Source organism: Larus michahellis, chromosome 23 (genome assembly GCF_964199755.1).
Source record: "Larus michahellis chromosome 23, bLarMic1.1, whole genome shotgun sequence".
In the NCBI taxonomy this organism is placed as follows: Eukaryota; Metazoa; Chordata; class Aves; order Charadriiformes; family Laridae; genus Larus; species Larus michahellis.
This window is the reverse complement of record NC_133918.1, coordinates 5,571,342-5,586,600: the sequence shown is the minus strand read 5'-3', so window position 1 is coordinate 5,586,600 and position 15,259 is coordinate 5,571,342. Positions and strand designations below refer to the sequence as shown.

At 56.4% G+C, this 15,259-nt stretch overlaps 1 protein-coding gene across 2 annotated transcripts in view; it reads left to right on the top strand.

Annotated features, from left to right (window-relative positions):
- Positions 1-8,040: 8,040 nt before the first annotated feature.
- Positions 8,041-15,259, top strand: part of ARHGEF18 (Rho/Rac guanine nucleotide exchange factor 18) — a 46,113-nt gene continuing 38,894 nt past the window's right edge. The window contains exons 1-3 of one of the 2 annotated variants that reach the window (XM_074565432.1): positions 8,041-8,224; positions 13,267-13,403; positions 13,891-14,390. Coding sequence is in view for 1 of the 2 variants with exons in the window: in XM_074565427.1 (XP_074421528.1) it covers positions 8,149-8,224; positions 13,267-13,403; positions 13,891-14,390 (713 nt within the window). In the remaining variant the exon portion in view is untranslated. The remainder of the gene's footprint in view (positions 8,225-13,266; positions 13,404-13,890; positions 14,391-15,259) is intronic. The other variant, XM_074565427.1, reaches the window with a different exon arrangement.

Sequence of the window (15,259 nt, the reverse complement as noted above, 5' to 3'; positions counted from 1 at the left end):
CACACAGAACATGTAAATTTGTATCCGTAAAATCTTGGCAGGTGGATGTGGTGGGATTATTTTTGTCCTGTTCTGGTGCAGTCTACCTCAGTGTTTCTTAAGGATATTTTTAATACTACGCACCTCTGAACCTGTTTAAATATTCTGGTCTGGACCTATTGTGGATCAGGGAAAATCAATATCAGCCGATTCCAATACCAGGGACCATTCGCCGAAGGGAAGGGGCAGGAGAACGGCTCGTCACCGGTTATCGCCAACCCGAGCGGTAGCCACCAAAGGAACCGACTTACAACTTTGGATGTGATATTTTGATATCATCCTCTTAGTTCCGTTGTGATAAAGGAAAAAAAGAGAACAAAAGAGCCGTTTAAATGTTGGGGCGTTAGTGAACGGAGAGGAGCAGAGCGCTTCCGTCCGGAGCAGGGACTGCGCCCAGCCCTCGGCGCTGCCGTTGCATGGGGGCGTCCTGGTCACTGCCCTCCTGGCTGCGCGCGGGTGATCCGGGCTCCTGCCGGTGGGATGGGACCTCCTGAAAGAAACCCTCCCCGGCATGTCCTTGTTTGGGTGACATTTGAAATTGCAGCGATCGTAACTGTGGGAAAAGAAGATCTTTTCTATAAACAAACCTTGGAACCTTGTATTGGGCCTGGCTTTGAAATTCAGTTGATATTGGTTGGCCCTCTGGGTGCGCCCGATTTGCAGCACGCGGATCACTGGACGAGGGACTTGTCTTGTGGCCAGACAGCGCTTTCGCCTGGCTCTTGGGGTCGTCTTCACTTGGCACCACACGGAGCAGCTGTTTATACCCAATGCTGCGCCTAAAGATTATCCCAGTCATCCTGTTACAGTGCCAAGGGTGAGGAAAGGTGTATGGTACTAGTGCGGAGATATTTTTCCCCTTTTTAGAAACAAAAAAAAAAATAACACTAGCGGTTGCCACTTGTGGCTGTTAAAGATTACGCTTGCTGAACTGTAGAATTAGGAAGAATAAATGAACATCGTTTGTAAAGCCCAGCTCTCACTTCCGGAAAACCCTCCACTCCCAGCCCGCGGCCGACGCTTTGGTCTCTGTTGGTGGAAGATCCTCGCCCTGGGGATGCCAAAATCCCTCCTGGGATCTCCCCGATGCTTGTTCAGAGGCACCGGGGGTTGACCACAAGCTTCGATTGCACGTACTTGACGAAACCTTCTCAGTGCAGGGCGTTGCCAAGGGCTCCTGCCCGGGAAGGTGCGGGCCGTGCCTCCGTCAGGGAGCTGCTGCTGTTTGCTCCGGGAAGATCCCCGTCGGGGTGAGAATTCCGCAGCTGCAGCGGGAGCAGTGGCTGCTGCGGAGTGACGAGGAGGCGGCAGCGCAGGGAGGATGCTGGAGGAGGGCAGCCCTGACCGGCGGGTGGGAAGCTCTCTCTGTCCTCGAGGCAGCTTTCGTTGGAGGGTCGGATCCTGCCCGTTGTGGGCAGAGAACTTCCCCCTCGCAGCAGGACGGACTTGTCAACTGTTGAGGAGCCGCTGGAGCCTCCTGCGCGCGGTCTGGGGACGGGGAGGGTGCCAGCAACAGCCAGAGGTTCGCTGTCTCCAAAGCTGGTGAAGCGGGAGGTATAAAACCAGCTTTCTGTGCTCTGCTGTGTTTTTATTAGCAGGTGTTCGAAGCGTGAGGCTGGAGAGGTTTCTCAGAAGCGTTTGCACGTTGAATTGCCACTTCCTGAACGCCTCTTGCAAATCTGGTCCTTCTCTTGCAGTACGGCGCAGCGTTGCAAAGCTCGGCTGCTAGCTTAGAAACTGCCTTTGTCGGCTGCTTGTAAATACTCTATTGCGTTGTAAAATAGAAGAGCTACTAACGTAAACTCTGTGCCAGGAAAGGTGACAGGAACTAGACCACGCTGCAGGGAGAATATTTTTGTTGGTCGTAAAGCAGCTGGGTTGGGGTGGAAGAGGCTGCTCTGAGGTTGCTAAAGGGTACTCTTAATTTATGGGTAGCGTATCCATCTCCTCCGCAATTTGTATTATAGCGATGGGACACTTTGCTTAATTTTAGTATGTTGCATATAATGTTGGTATATCTTTGGAAAAATCTCAAAGTTACTTACTGTGTTGTTGACGTGACAAGGATGAAGGCGAGTAGGAAAAGACAGGAGCGGGACGGGTGCTGTGTCGGTTATTCTTGAGCCTCCGTTCTGGGGAGGGAGAGAGGCCATCGAGTTCCCTTTAACATCACTGTGATACGAAGACGGACCCTGAGGTATTCCGGGCCCTTCACTGCGAGCAGTGATTCCTCATACCAAGACTGGAATCTTGTTTTACAAGTCAGAAAGTAAAATATCTTTGTGCCATAAAAAAAAAAAAAACAAACCCACAACTTACTCTCAAGGCTGTGCTAGGTGCTCCCGTGATCCATGTGAGATCGGTCCAGAGCCTGGAGTGAGCAAGAAACTGCGGATAAACCCTCTGCTGCCCGGGCCGCGTCCCTCGGAGCTGCCCGCTGTCACGGGGACACTCGCAGCGCCGGTGGCACGGCGGCGGCTGGGACCCCCTCCCCTCCCCTCGCCCGACAGCCCGCGCCCCGCGTCGTTCCCTGTGCGCGTGGTCCAGGGAAAGGAGCTGTTGAGTGGATTGGAATCGAGAAATAGTTAGTTGAGAAATGCGTGAAATTCAAAATAAGATTGGTTTGGTCTCTGTGTGAACTTAATTGAATTTGGCCTTTTTCTTACCTTCTGCTTGGCGCCGTGTTGCCTCTGCCGGGGTTCTGTAGGTGGGTGTCGCTGTCGGGGCACTGACGCCTCCCGCCTGCCCCGGCTCGCCTCGTCCCGTCCCGAGCATCGCAAGGGTGAAGCCAGTCGGACAGTCGACTTTTGGAGGAACCCGACTGTTCAAAAGCAACTCTAAAGCTACCGTTTTTATCAAATCTGCTGTCAGTAAATGTGTATCTCTTCTTAAAATGAAATTGCTTGTCCTTCTCAAACGGAAGGACTTACTCTTGCAGTTTCAGCAGATCAGCTGCAGCACAATGCAAGCTATAAGGGGACAGGTAGAGAAATGACTTTTTAAATATTGTATAATAAAAGTTAGTATTAACTCCTCCAGCGTTGTTATTTTTTTGCCAACAGATTTGCAATCGGAAAGAAATGATGTTTCTGGGAGTCGTTTTGTTCCGAGCCCGGTGTCCCAGCCGATGGTAGGGAACAGCCCCGAGGTCCCCGCGGGGGCGGCCGGGGGACGCGGGGCCGTTCCGGCAGCTAAAGAGGAGCCGTCAGCGGAGTTTCAATGTGGGCACAGACGCGCTCGCCCCGCTGAGTCCCAGCCCCTGTCCCAGTGTCACCAGTAAAGCTTGAGCTCGGGACTCGTTACCGAGATCTGAGCTGGACTCGATACCAAAGCTCTGCTCTTAATCCGGGTTTTCCCGGCAGCGTCCAGCGACGCTTCCACCATCTGAGTTCCCAAACGCTTCTCCCGTAACCGAGGCCCGTGAAAACTGGCTGCTGGAGAATTTTAGACCTTTAGAATTTTGGCCCCTTCTAAATCTGAAAAGATAGGAACTTGTTTAAACAGGAAAAGTGTTTCCTTTTGCTTCAGTTTGGGGAACGGTTTTATTCATGGAGTATCAGAACTGGTTCGTGTTTGAGGACGTGCGTGGCTGGGGGTGCTGCGCATCGGCTTTATCAAACACAGCCAAAAGCAAATGCTTTCTGCTCGCGCCCAGGCTGCAGTTTCAGTGACACGTTAAACCTTCTGGGAAGTCTTTTTTTTTTTCTCCTTTGTTTAATCTTGCTGCTCCCACTTTTCTCACTTCATATCTAAGGTTCCAGAGTACAAATGGTATTGCAGATACCTCTTGTTTCAAATAAAGGATCAAATGTGCCATGATTTTTTTTAAAAGGAAGGAAAAAAAAAAAAAGAAAAACCTTCCCCCTTGATCTATTTTTTCAATGTTTTCATATGTAAGAGCCAAGCAGTGACGTGTACACAAAATATCTTTGAATAGTAAGAAAAAAAAATCTTGCTGTGTGTCAGACTATTGAACAATTAACTGTTTATATTAAAATTCTGAATAAATTGTCCAAGAATAACTGTTCATTTTGTGTCTGCTGTCTGCGCAGCACCGAGTGCTGCTTTACCACAGGGAGGGCACCGAATTCACAGCTTGGAATAACCGATACTTTCAGTTGCAAAATGAATGGTGTTAAGAAAAAAAACCAAACGCACACCTCGATCTAATTGTAGGCTCGCGGCCTGACGCCCGCTTGACTCCTGTGCCCACGGCTTGGGCGAGCGGCGCCGGGCCGCGTCCGCACCACGGGGCTCTCGGCCGCCTCGTGCCGTGGGGTGAACACGGGTGACGGGATTCCGTCTGCCTGAAACACCGAGAGCTGCTGCTCCCCGACGGCCTCCTGCCACTTCCACCCAGGCTTCCCTCTCTGCAGGCAATTTTTTAAAACGATGGAAAGTCTGAGGATCTGCTTCATCCCTGGCCTTCGGCCGAGCAGCTGTAAGCGGGGTTTGCACTGGGAACCGTCTCCCCGTCTGTCCTGCCGCAGGCTGCGCTGGAAGCACAAAATCTTTCTAACTGGTTTTGTTTCCCCAGAGGCGAGAATTCCTGATCAGCGGCACCGAGGAGGCGGGGGGACACTCACTATTCTTCTTCTCACTGTATTTAGCTGCCGGTGAAGATCTGCTCTCCTTCCACTCGGCAGAGCCGTTGGGTGTTGGGTTGTTCCTCGCAGCCGTGGCATTGCCACCGCCCGGCTCTGCTGCCGGTCCCGGCAGGGCTGGTCACCGGGCAGGAGGATGCAGCGGTGCAGATGCTGGAATTAATAGGTTTGGCTTAATATTTCCTTGCCTGTGGGTCTGTCCAAGCCCCGCAAGGTTTGCCCAGTGCCTTCACGCCTCGGCCCTGGCCGTGGCCTCTGCCTGCCCGACCGGAGCACGGGGTCTGGGGCTGCCCTGGGCCAGCGTGGAGCTCAGCCCTCCACCGCGCCCGACCTGCCCCTCGGCAGGAGCCGGGGATGTCGTCTGTCACTCAGGCAATGAGTTGTTATAAAAACGAGTAGCATGATTTTCTTTTTGCAAAAAGCGCTTCTGTTCCGCAGGCGTGGAGGTGGATCCTCCCTGCGGCCCTCGCCCCTCTCCCCGCGGCAGCTCCCGGTACCTCTTTGCGCAGCCCAGGGCTGGGCCGGGCCGGCAGGGAGATGGTGGTGCTGGTTGAGCAGAAAATGTGCGGAGCTGATGCCACCTAGTGCCCCCGAAGGCGGGACTGGACGAGGCAAGCGGAGCCGGCCCCGCTCTGCCCCACGCCGCTTTCGGGGCCACCGAGGAGCTCGGCTGGACTTCAGCCCTTGGCCAAGGCCGTCTGCAGCTCCCTCACCGTGGGAGCGACGAGAAACAAAGTCGTATTTTAAGATGTTTTGGAGTTGCCTCCTCTGGCACAGGCTTGTTCTCTGGGGATCCAAAAACGCAAAATTAAGCAAAGCCACAGAACTTGACCCGTGCTCTCACGGGAGGTTTGCTGCCCGCTGGGCTCTCCGGGATGCTGTGGAGAAGTCCCCGAGGCCCGGCCAGCCCTCCTGCTCTTACCCCTCATCGCTCCTCCAGGCCGCCTCCACGCTGCCCCTTCCGTAACCCCCGAACCACGGCAGACCCTGGGCAGGAGGAGAAGACCTTGTCCTCGTTTGAGCTGAGGACAACTCACCACCCCGTCAGCAGAAGCAGCTGCCTGGTATTTAGGAGCAGCCCTGATCTCTGATACTAATCGAGCTCTTGTGGACTTCAGAGAAATTAAACCTTAATTCCTCTTTGCTCTTGCGGTTTCCTGGAGCACGGGGTAATTGCTATTGCAAGGGCTGCCAAAGCTGCGGTCTCTGAGTAATTGGAGTGTGAGCGGATCTTGTTCTGATTAGGGCTCGGCCGGGGCTGGCGTGTGCTCGGGGCGGTGGGATGAGGAGCGTGTGCTCGGCGGCCCACGGGGCTCGTTGGGACGGAGCAAAGGGCCGTGCCGGGGGCTCTGCCTGCCGGAGCGCAGACAGCGGGGGGCATCGCTGCCTCGGCCCTCGCGCTTTGGGAGCTGAAGTGTCCGTCTCTCACCTGCACGAGTGACTGTGGCCAGCACAGGCGTGTCTGTGCTTTGCTATCGCTTCATCCCCCGTAAGACTGGGACCTGCTGGGCTTCGGGGTCCCTGTTCCTGACCAAGGTCAACCCAAGATGAAGGACTCGTTAACGGGAGCCCTGTGCGAGGCCTTGCTGCCCTGGCAGGAGGCTAACAAGCGATGGTGCAACGAGCCCGCGGGCTCTCACGGCACACACCGAGCGGTTTTTCTCTGAACGGAACAGGAAGCAGTTTGCGGCAATTGCTGTCCTCGCAGCCATCGCTGGTTCAGTGGCTCTCCGGGCCCCCGCACCGGGTGCTTCAGGGTGTGAAACCCCCCGGGCGATTCTGCTGGACCCTCCCAGAGCCCCGACCCCCGCGAGGGTGGGAGTGAGCGTCGGGGCAGCACCGGGGCCGCCGCTGAAGGAGCTGCAGCATGGGAGAGGCGGGTTTGTTTGTGCCATCGGAAAGGGGAAGCGGTGACATGGTTGAGCCAGAGGCCCCCGTGAGCAAACCGGCCGCACGGCTGCTGCTTCCCCGATGAGTCTCTGCTTTTTGCTTTGCGCCAGCAGCTGGAGAAGAAGCCGGGGCTGTTGGGCGCGAGCGCGCACGGGGAACCCGCCAGAGAGATGCCTCCGGCCCTTCGGGTAAGTCACTCTTCACACGAGCTCCATCCCACAACAACGGGGTTGTCACTCTTCTTCCTCAAGGCCTTGTGAGGAAGCTGTTTGTCTTGAAGCCAAAAGCCCAAGTTCTGGGCTTCGTTCAGCCTCCCCCTGCACGCGCTTGGAGGCCAAACGTGGGCTGGGGAGCCTCAGCCTACGAGGAGCTTCACTCTGCTGCGAGCGAAGAGGAGGAGACGAGGTTTAACCCGCAGCGTGTCCCCACGGCCGCCTGTGGGGCAGTGCTGGGGTGGCAGAACACCCTACGGGTGCTGCTCTTGGCTGTGCCACAGCTGGAGGTCTGCAAGGACACCTTGGCACTGCCATGGCAGGGTACAACCGGGCCCCCAACCCCCCTCCGAACTGCCCGCTCTGGGGCTGGGCACCCCTGTTATCGGGGAGAAGAAGCCGAGGGGACGCGGGGAGGGTTGTGTTGGGCAGATGACGCTTTGGGGTTTGCAATCAGGCGAGGGAAATGCTCTTCACCACGTGCCTTTGCATAACACCAGCCCAGCGTGGGCTCCACGCCGTGTTGGTGCCTGTGGCCATTCCCAAACTGGCTGGGCTCTGCTCAGCGAGGCCACAAGTGCGAGCTGAACAGTGGGGAGAAGGTTCGATCTGGCCCAGGAACCGCACAGGAGTAAAACACGGCTTCTTCAGCCTCATCGAGGGGTTGGGAGCCATGTTTGGAGCCGGTGGGGCTGGTGCCAATCAGGAGCACTGGGCCTGGAGACCTCAGGGTGGGGAATTTGGGCTCTGGGGGCAGTTGGAGATAGCTCCCACCTGCGGAGAAGGGCTTGGAGAAAGGTCCTTGCCAGGGGCTGGGGACTTGCTGTGAGCTGCACGATGATGCCGCTGTTGCAGACAGTCAGGGTCTCGTGCGTTCCCTCGCAGAGGCTGTGCTTGGCACTAGAAGACGATGCCAAAGGGGCAAGTATCGAGCCTGTGGTCTCAACTCCCACCCTGCGTTTCCCAGGTGAAGCTCCTGCCCCTGCAGAACCGCCTTAAAGGTGGTGGCTTGTCAGGCCGACAGCTGATAGTCATGAATGGAGCAGGGAGTTTTCGGCAGAGAGGGGAAGGGGGTCACAGCGTGTTAACAGCTCGTCTTCTGGTTCCACCCGCAAGCCTGCAGCAGCGTTCGGGGGCTGCGTGTGCCCTGGTGCCGCTAACCCCCAGGCCCCGCTGGAGGAAGTCACTGACCCATCGCACAGGTGGGAACGCCAGAGACCAGGAATTTCTCTCTGGCTACAGCCTCCATCAGCTGATGCTTCTGACAAAACACTTGGCTTCTCCACTCCCCCCTTGGCAGCCCCTGGGCTGCAGCCTGCAGCGCTGCCTTAGACCGCGCTGAGCTCTGCCGTGCTCCGTGTGGCGGCTCCTGCTCGGGGTTATACCTTGCACTGGGCTCCCAAATGTCAGACTCGCTGCTCAACCACTCCTGGCCGTCGTTTTCGAAGCGCTGGAAGAAGAGATGGTCCTTTAAGCGAGGTAACGGCCCTGTGTGCGGGGAGAGCGGTCTGAGCCGTGTGTCGGGAGCCGGGCGGCCGCGGGGCGGTCGGGAGAGCCCGTCCCGGGCGAGCAGGTAGCAACGAGCACTGGGGTCCCCGGGCAGAGCCTGGTGTTGGGCGCACCCCGCTCCTGGCTGGAGGGGGGCTCTGCGTGAGTGTTGGTTAATGCTTTTCCTTCCGTTTCATCTTCTTTTCAAGGCACATTAATGCTTTTAGGAGCTGGGTAATGGGTTAAATATCAGCCTTCTGGTTTTGTAATAACTTTGTTTCGCTGCTGGCAGTGAGTTGGAGGTCCCGGCGTCTGCAGACAGCTGTCTCTGCACGGCTGCCTGGCCGGGGCTGAGCCTTGTGTATGTCGAGAGCTCGGTGTTTGAGCAGATGCTGGGGGAAAGATTCCTCCAGCGTTTCCGAGAGGGCTGACGAGCAGAGCCGCCCCGTCCGGAGCACGGTCTGAGCCGCGGCGGTTTGTGTGGCACCGGCTGGGCTTCACGGTGCCCGACAGCAGGGATGGGCAACGCCAGCAATGGTGTGAACTGGTCTCATTCCCGCATGCAGGGCCATGGCTCCGAGAGGGACGTTCCATCCTTGGAACTGGGATGTCTGCAGTCCCGGAGGAGCTGGACACTGCTGTCCTTGCCTGCAAACACTGTCCTCAGGCTGATGCTTTCGGGTACCTTGATCTGTGGCACTAGAGCTCTCGATACAGACCAGCGCCTTCTCCCTCATTACTCTCCCCCTGGTTCTCTTCCGACGTGGATGTGCAGAACAAGATCCAAACTGAATGATCAAAGGAAGGTTAATTCTGAGCAGGGGGCCGGGTCACCCAGGCTCTGGTCTGTTGTGAGCCCCGAGCAGCTCCCTGAGCCCCAGCTGGGACACCCCAGTGCAGCCTCCCCAGTGCTGCGCCTGCTGGGGCGGTTATGGGCTAACTATACATATGTGCATATAGATATATACATATATGCACCAGTCCGCAGGGGACCTTCTCTCACTGCCCGGCAGAGGCACTGGAGGAAGCTGCACCGTGACTCTCGTGACTTGGAGTGTACCAGAGGGGCTACAAATCCCGCTCAGCTCCGCCGAGACCCTTCGGCTGAGAGCGAGCTGGGGACCGCGCTGGCTCCCCACTCCTCGGGCCCTCCATGCCCCAAACCCAGGCCCCAGACGCGGTGATAAGACAGCCGCTCGCTGTACAGTATGTTACAGTGTTGGACAGCTTATCTTCTCCCCTCCTCCAGCCCGGGCCGCATGAGCCAATCCCCTCCGCTGCCAACGGCCGGCGATGTGGGGCCCAGCCCAGGCGAAGGGCTGCACTTCATCCCGCTTGGGCACAGCGAGTTTAGCACTGGCTTTACAGAGGTTTTACCCCACGGCTCTAGGCATCCTGCAGGGTGGCATGGAAAGGCCAGCAGGGCAGGAGCCAGGCAGAGACTGAATAATTTTTGTTTCTTGTCTGTGATGCTCCCCGTGGTTTCCCAACAGCCTCTCCCCCTGATTGCTGGGAAACGCCCCGACGCTCTGCTCTTTCCGTCCTCCTGGGATTTTTTCATGTAGCAGAACTGACCAGTGCTTTTTACTCGGTGTGGCCTTTCCCCAGTGGAAACGCAGAGAGTGTTTGATGCTCGGAGGATGTGATCGGTGTGGCGAGAGCTCACATCCTTGTTTCCTCTGCTGTTTCCCCCCGCCAGCGCCAGCCCGGCTCCAGGGGCGCTCGGGGACCCGCAGCATCCTGCGCCTGGTGGCGCGGCGGGCAGGTGAGGACGGGCCGTGCTGGCACAGCTTGTTCCAGTGCCGGCTGCTCTGGTGCCGTCCCCTGCTGTGGCACCTGCGGGTGCGTCCCCAGTGACCGAGGGAAATCAGCAGAGGCACTTGCAGGAGGGAGGTTTCGACTGTAGGTCTGAAATGGAAGTATTTCAATCTTTGTTGGGCTCCCACTGGCTTTGCACGCAATTACGGAAGCATGGAGTTTTCTTCCTCGAGACAAACCAGCTCAGCTGGCTGACCCCACTGTCCCCACGGCATCAAAATCCCCCAAGACTGTCCCAGGCTGTCACATGCGGTGACGCCTGTCACTACTTCCTTCCTTCCCACGCAGGAGCCCGGAGCCGTCACGTTTTGCCTGCCGGGAAGCTCTGGCAAAGCGCAGCAGAGCCCCGCTGGTGTGCGGGGACCTGCCCGGCCTGGGCAGCGACGCTTCCTCCCAGCTCTGCCCTGGGAATTCCTCTGATGCGGCTGCTCCCTGCAGCAATAACCTTTTATGGTTCCCAGCCAGAGACGAATTAGGCAACTGCGATGCCTAATCTGCTTAATGTTTCCCTAAAGCAAACAGTGTATGTTCTTGAAAGTGTCATTTTGTCATCCCATCACCAGCTTCAGCTGCGTAAAGGTGGACGCTGCTGTCTGCCAGCGCCCGGGGAGCTACGATGTCCCGTCCCCTTACCACCACGCCGCAGCTAGACGCAGCACAGGTCCTTCCAAACGGGCTCCAGCGCCAAGCCCAGGAGGCTCGAGGGGCTCCAGAGTTTGCCATACTTGCTGATATATGGGTGACCACCTCGATTGTGGCTATGGGGATGCTCACAGCCCCTCGGACCTGCCTCCCTCCTGTGCGTGCTCCACGCTGGCCGTCCCTTGCTCATCCTGCCAGAACCTGATGCCTGAAAGCGTTTTTCCCCCGTCAGCCCCTTCAGCAGCCCCCCTTGCCCAAGCGTCTGCACAGCTCGGCTCTAGACACGGTGTCAACCGACGGAGGCGTTAGATGCGGGGAGCCCTGAATTGTCTGTCTGGTGCTCACACATTGCCTAAAATGGTCTCCCCATGGCTGTAGCCCCGTGCACGCCGCGTGCTGCTGCCTGACGGCCACTGCCACCAACTTCACCGGAGGCTGGCTGCAAACCTGATTTATCACGTGTTGAACGGGAGCGTCTGAAGCCTCCGAGGAGGATACAAGTCGTTCAGTGGGCCCAGAGGGGGTCTGTGCACTGCAGCTTATGCCTTGGCCAAATCCTGAGCCCTGCATGGCACAGGCAGAGCACAGGGAATATTTTCCAGGCCTCCGAGGAGCTGACTCTCTTCCAGGGATCCACTTCAGAGCCGCAGCCTGGTGCTGGCCCGGAGTGGCCTTGGCAGGACGGCCGGACCCTGCTTGGGAGGAAAAAACATCTTTGTTTTAGCGAAACCTGCGGTGCAGGGCTCTGGCCGCTGTCAGGCCACAGCGCTTGTCATCTACCGCAGCTACAGCCCTGCCGCCCCTCGGGGCTTTGAGCTTCCTCTGCAGGGAGTTCGCTGCCGCAAGGGACCGCGAGAGCAGGGAAATCTCCTTTTCCTTCCTTCCTTGGACTTGTATGAGGGGAAGCACCGTTTGTCCTGGTCCCCCTGGGACCCTCCCCACCAGCTGGTGGCTCCCCTTGGCTCCTTTCTACCTTCGACTTCATCCCAGCCTGCTCTGGGGGCTCAGTGGCTTGTTCTACCCGCCGACATCTTTGGCTGCTCAGTTTCCTCCAAGCTCATGCCAAAACTGCGCTGCTTCAAATGTGAATTCACTTCAAAATGCTGATCTTTGATTACAAGCTGATTAGAGGCAACCCAGGTGCATCTGAGGGAAGAAAAGGTGATGTTCAATAGCTCAGCAAACCTCTGCCAGTTTTACAGATCGAGCGTTACAGATGTGGCTCAAGGGCAGGAATTTGTCTGTTAATTAAAAATGTCTCCTGAAGTAAACTCTACAACCTTGCTAGAAAGCCTGCTTCAAATTTTCCCTGCTCTTATCATTAGAAAGCCCTTAATTAAAATAGTGCCTTCTCAGGGTGCTTGCTTTCTGTATTATTTATAGACTCTCACTTGAAATTACCGCACACGTTTAAACACACCAAACGCTCCTTAAAACAGAAAATCTGGCATCTGCCAGATCCTGCAGCAGGATCCAAGGAACAAACCTCCAAACTCTCCCTCACGTTTGCTGCCTTTTTCTAGTTGGCACCACGCAACTTCTGGCTGCGTTGCACAGCATTAAAACCCACAGCAGGATGCAAGGTTTCCAAGAGTGTGTTTTTTAACAATACCTTCCTCACATTAATGTTTTTTATCCTTGGCTTTCCTGCAGCATGATGGGTTTCTAGCAGTTTCTTGCCCTTTTTTCCCACTGGATAGATATGGCTGCTTATGGTCTCTTGCTATTGTTCTCTGCATCTTCAGAGATCCACCACCGTGCTTCAGCCAACAGCCTGGCTTTTTTCCATTCGCCTCAGCTGTATGGATCTCGAAGGAATAAAAGGTCTCCGTGAGTCATGCGATGGTTTAGAGATCGTGGCGAACGTTTACAGTGTGTCTCGTTGCATAGGAATGTGCTTCGGTCAGCTGGACGATCTATTGTAGCACGAAGCACGTCCAGACCTTGTTTTTGTTTCTCAATGAGTTATCGGAGGGTGTACACACGCTCAGGTTCACACTCTCTTAGCACTCCTGCGTGGGGAAAATCCACGCGAGTGAGCCGGGACCAGGAGAATAACCCACTCCCGCTATTGCTCTGCACATTCAGTGTTGTCTGGAGTCACTAATGCACCTCCAATTTGGCCTCCCAGTGGCATCCTTTATTCCTTAAGGATGAAAATAAAATCAGTCAGTATTTTTTTTTCATAGATTCCTGCTTTAAAGGTCCATAATGCCATTAGCAGCCCTCAAAATATGCTTAACTCTTCTGTTCCACGGTGGAAACAGCCTCTGCAGCACAGGGCACCCTGCAAGGGTCTGGCTGGGATGGTGCAAGCCTGGTCCCTGCCCTTGCACATTCCATGGCTCGAGGGATGAGGTTGCTGCTGTTAGGGGACCCCTACACCAGGTTCCCACGGGATCAAGGTTGCCAAGGTCTGGAGATTGCCTGGCAGTGCCTGTCTGCAAGGGGTTTGGGAGCAGAGGGCCACATGGAACATTTTGGTGATGCCTGAGGTCACCTCTCTGTGCGCGGATGAATTTACATCCCCCCTGGCCATCTGCTGACATGCCGTGACCTTCTCTGTCTTGCAGGCTCCGACTGCAAGCCATGCTTACGGGAATTCACTGACCACAGCACCCCTGCTTTGGATTATCCCAACCCCAAAAGCTTCCTCCCATCCCTGATTGCTGAGGATGTCACCTTCTGCACCAGCATGGCTGAAGAAAAGGCAAGTGTCCTCTTTCCTTCCGCTACCACCGTGCGCGGCAGGAGCCAGGTCAGCAAACTGGGTGGTCAGCAGCATATTCGGAGGGAATGTGGTGGAATAAGAATGGGGGAAAGTGGTACCGATCCAGATTATCGGGGAATACAAGGTTATACTGCTTCTGCTGCTGGGAAAAATCATATCTCTGTGCTTTGTGCTGGCGTTAGGGGGAATAAAGCAGAGAGAGACCTCAGGGACAGGGGGAAGCCGAGCTGGTGGGGCTGGGGTGGGTCTGGCCGCGAGGTGCAGTAGGAGGGTGCTGCTATTAGGAAGCCTGGCTGGAGAGGCCAGCTGCAGGCCTGGCCCCGCTAGCTGCGGGTGGGCTGTTTGCCATGAGGAGGGAAAGAAAAGCAGCTCCAGCTCCGCAGGGGACCTGTCCCCTTCGCAGGACGGCCGCAAGGCTCTCGGACGGGATGTGTGAGCTCGGGCTGAGCTGTCGCTGCCTTTGCAGGAGGACGCATCTTCCACCGAGCTGGACGTCCCAGCAGCGGACTTGCACAGCAGCACGGAGGATCTCCTCTCAGACTCTGCTCTCCGCGGGACAGAGTATTACAGAGATCTGGGACTCCTGAGCCCACCAATTGCCAAAACAGCGCCAGAGACGGCAGCGCAGCCAGAACGAGCAACCCAGGCTGTGTCTGCCATTCGCTTATTGAAAGAGAGACCGGGGGCTCTGAGCAAAATGTCTGTGGATGTTGCTTTTTCCAATCCCGTTTCCTGCTCGGTACGTTACGGCGAGGCCGACTGCCGCTTTCTGAACAAAGGCCACGTTTGCTCCTGTGCGGCGGTGCCGGGAGATGGCACCAGCACTTCTGAGTGTCCTGCAGAGGCAGGCAAAGAGCTGGACCTGCAGGAGGCCAAGGAGTCCTTCCCCACGCTGGTGAGGTCTATGTCTACCTCTCGGAGGCACAGCTGGGAGAGCCCTTTATCACCCGTGGACAGCAAGCGCAGGTAAAGCAGGACCGTGAGCAATATTTGATGTGTAGAATACAATGATGCTGCGTGAGGCGGGAGCGCTCACACTGCCCTGAGCTCGAGCTGCTGCTGGGTGGTCCCCCTCCCTCGTCAGCTTCTGCCAAAGCAGCTGGACGCCTACTGCTCATGTTGGGTGGGATGTGGAGGAACAGATGCTAGAGCAGCAAGAGGCTTTAATGTCTCCTTGGCGGGAGGAAGACCCTCTTTTCCTCGTTCTGGGGCCGTGAAGAGGATCTCTATTCTGGGGAGAGCTTGTTTCTGTCTTGAAGGAACCTTGAACAGCATCAGCTGCCCTGACGGCCTCCATGCTCTGGCTCAAAGGCAACTTGGCCCGCCCCAGAGGGACTAAGAGAGCTCCATCAAATGCGTTTTCTTCTGTGAGTCGGCTTGGTGGGGCCTGTGCCTGCAATGGCCACCGTGTCCTCCAGCCCTGTGTCCTCCATGTGGCTGCAGAGGACAGTGCATTTTGTAGCCTGATGCTGAGCTCTGTCTGGGGGTGGTTTCCAGGCCTGGCATTACCGCCGTGCTGTGCTCCTGCCACACGAACGCCTTGGGCTCCATGCTACATGCACGCTTTCCCTGCTGACAAACGTATTGATCTCCCGGATGACTGGGAGTTAGGTGTAAGCCAGCAAGAACTATTTTTATCTCTGCTCCTTATAAGGTACCCTAAAATTATCTCGGCCTGAAATCTTGGCACTTCTTCGTCAAGCTCAGACTTTGGTCCTCAGACCGATTGTTGTTCCGTGTGCCACAGTTTCACAGTTCGTGTTTCACAGCTTGTTCCGTGTAACAGGCACATGAACGATGGCGGCACAAAGCTCTGTCCGCGTCAGGGACGTGTT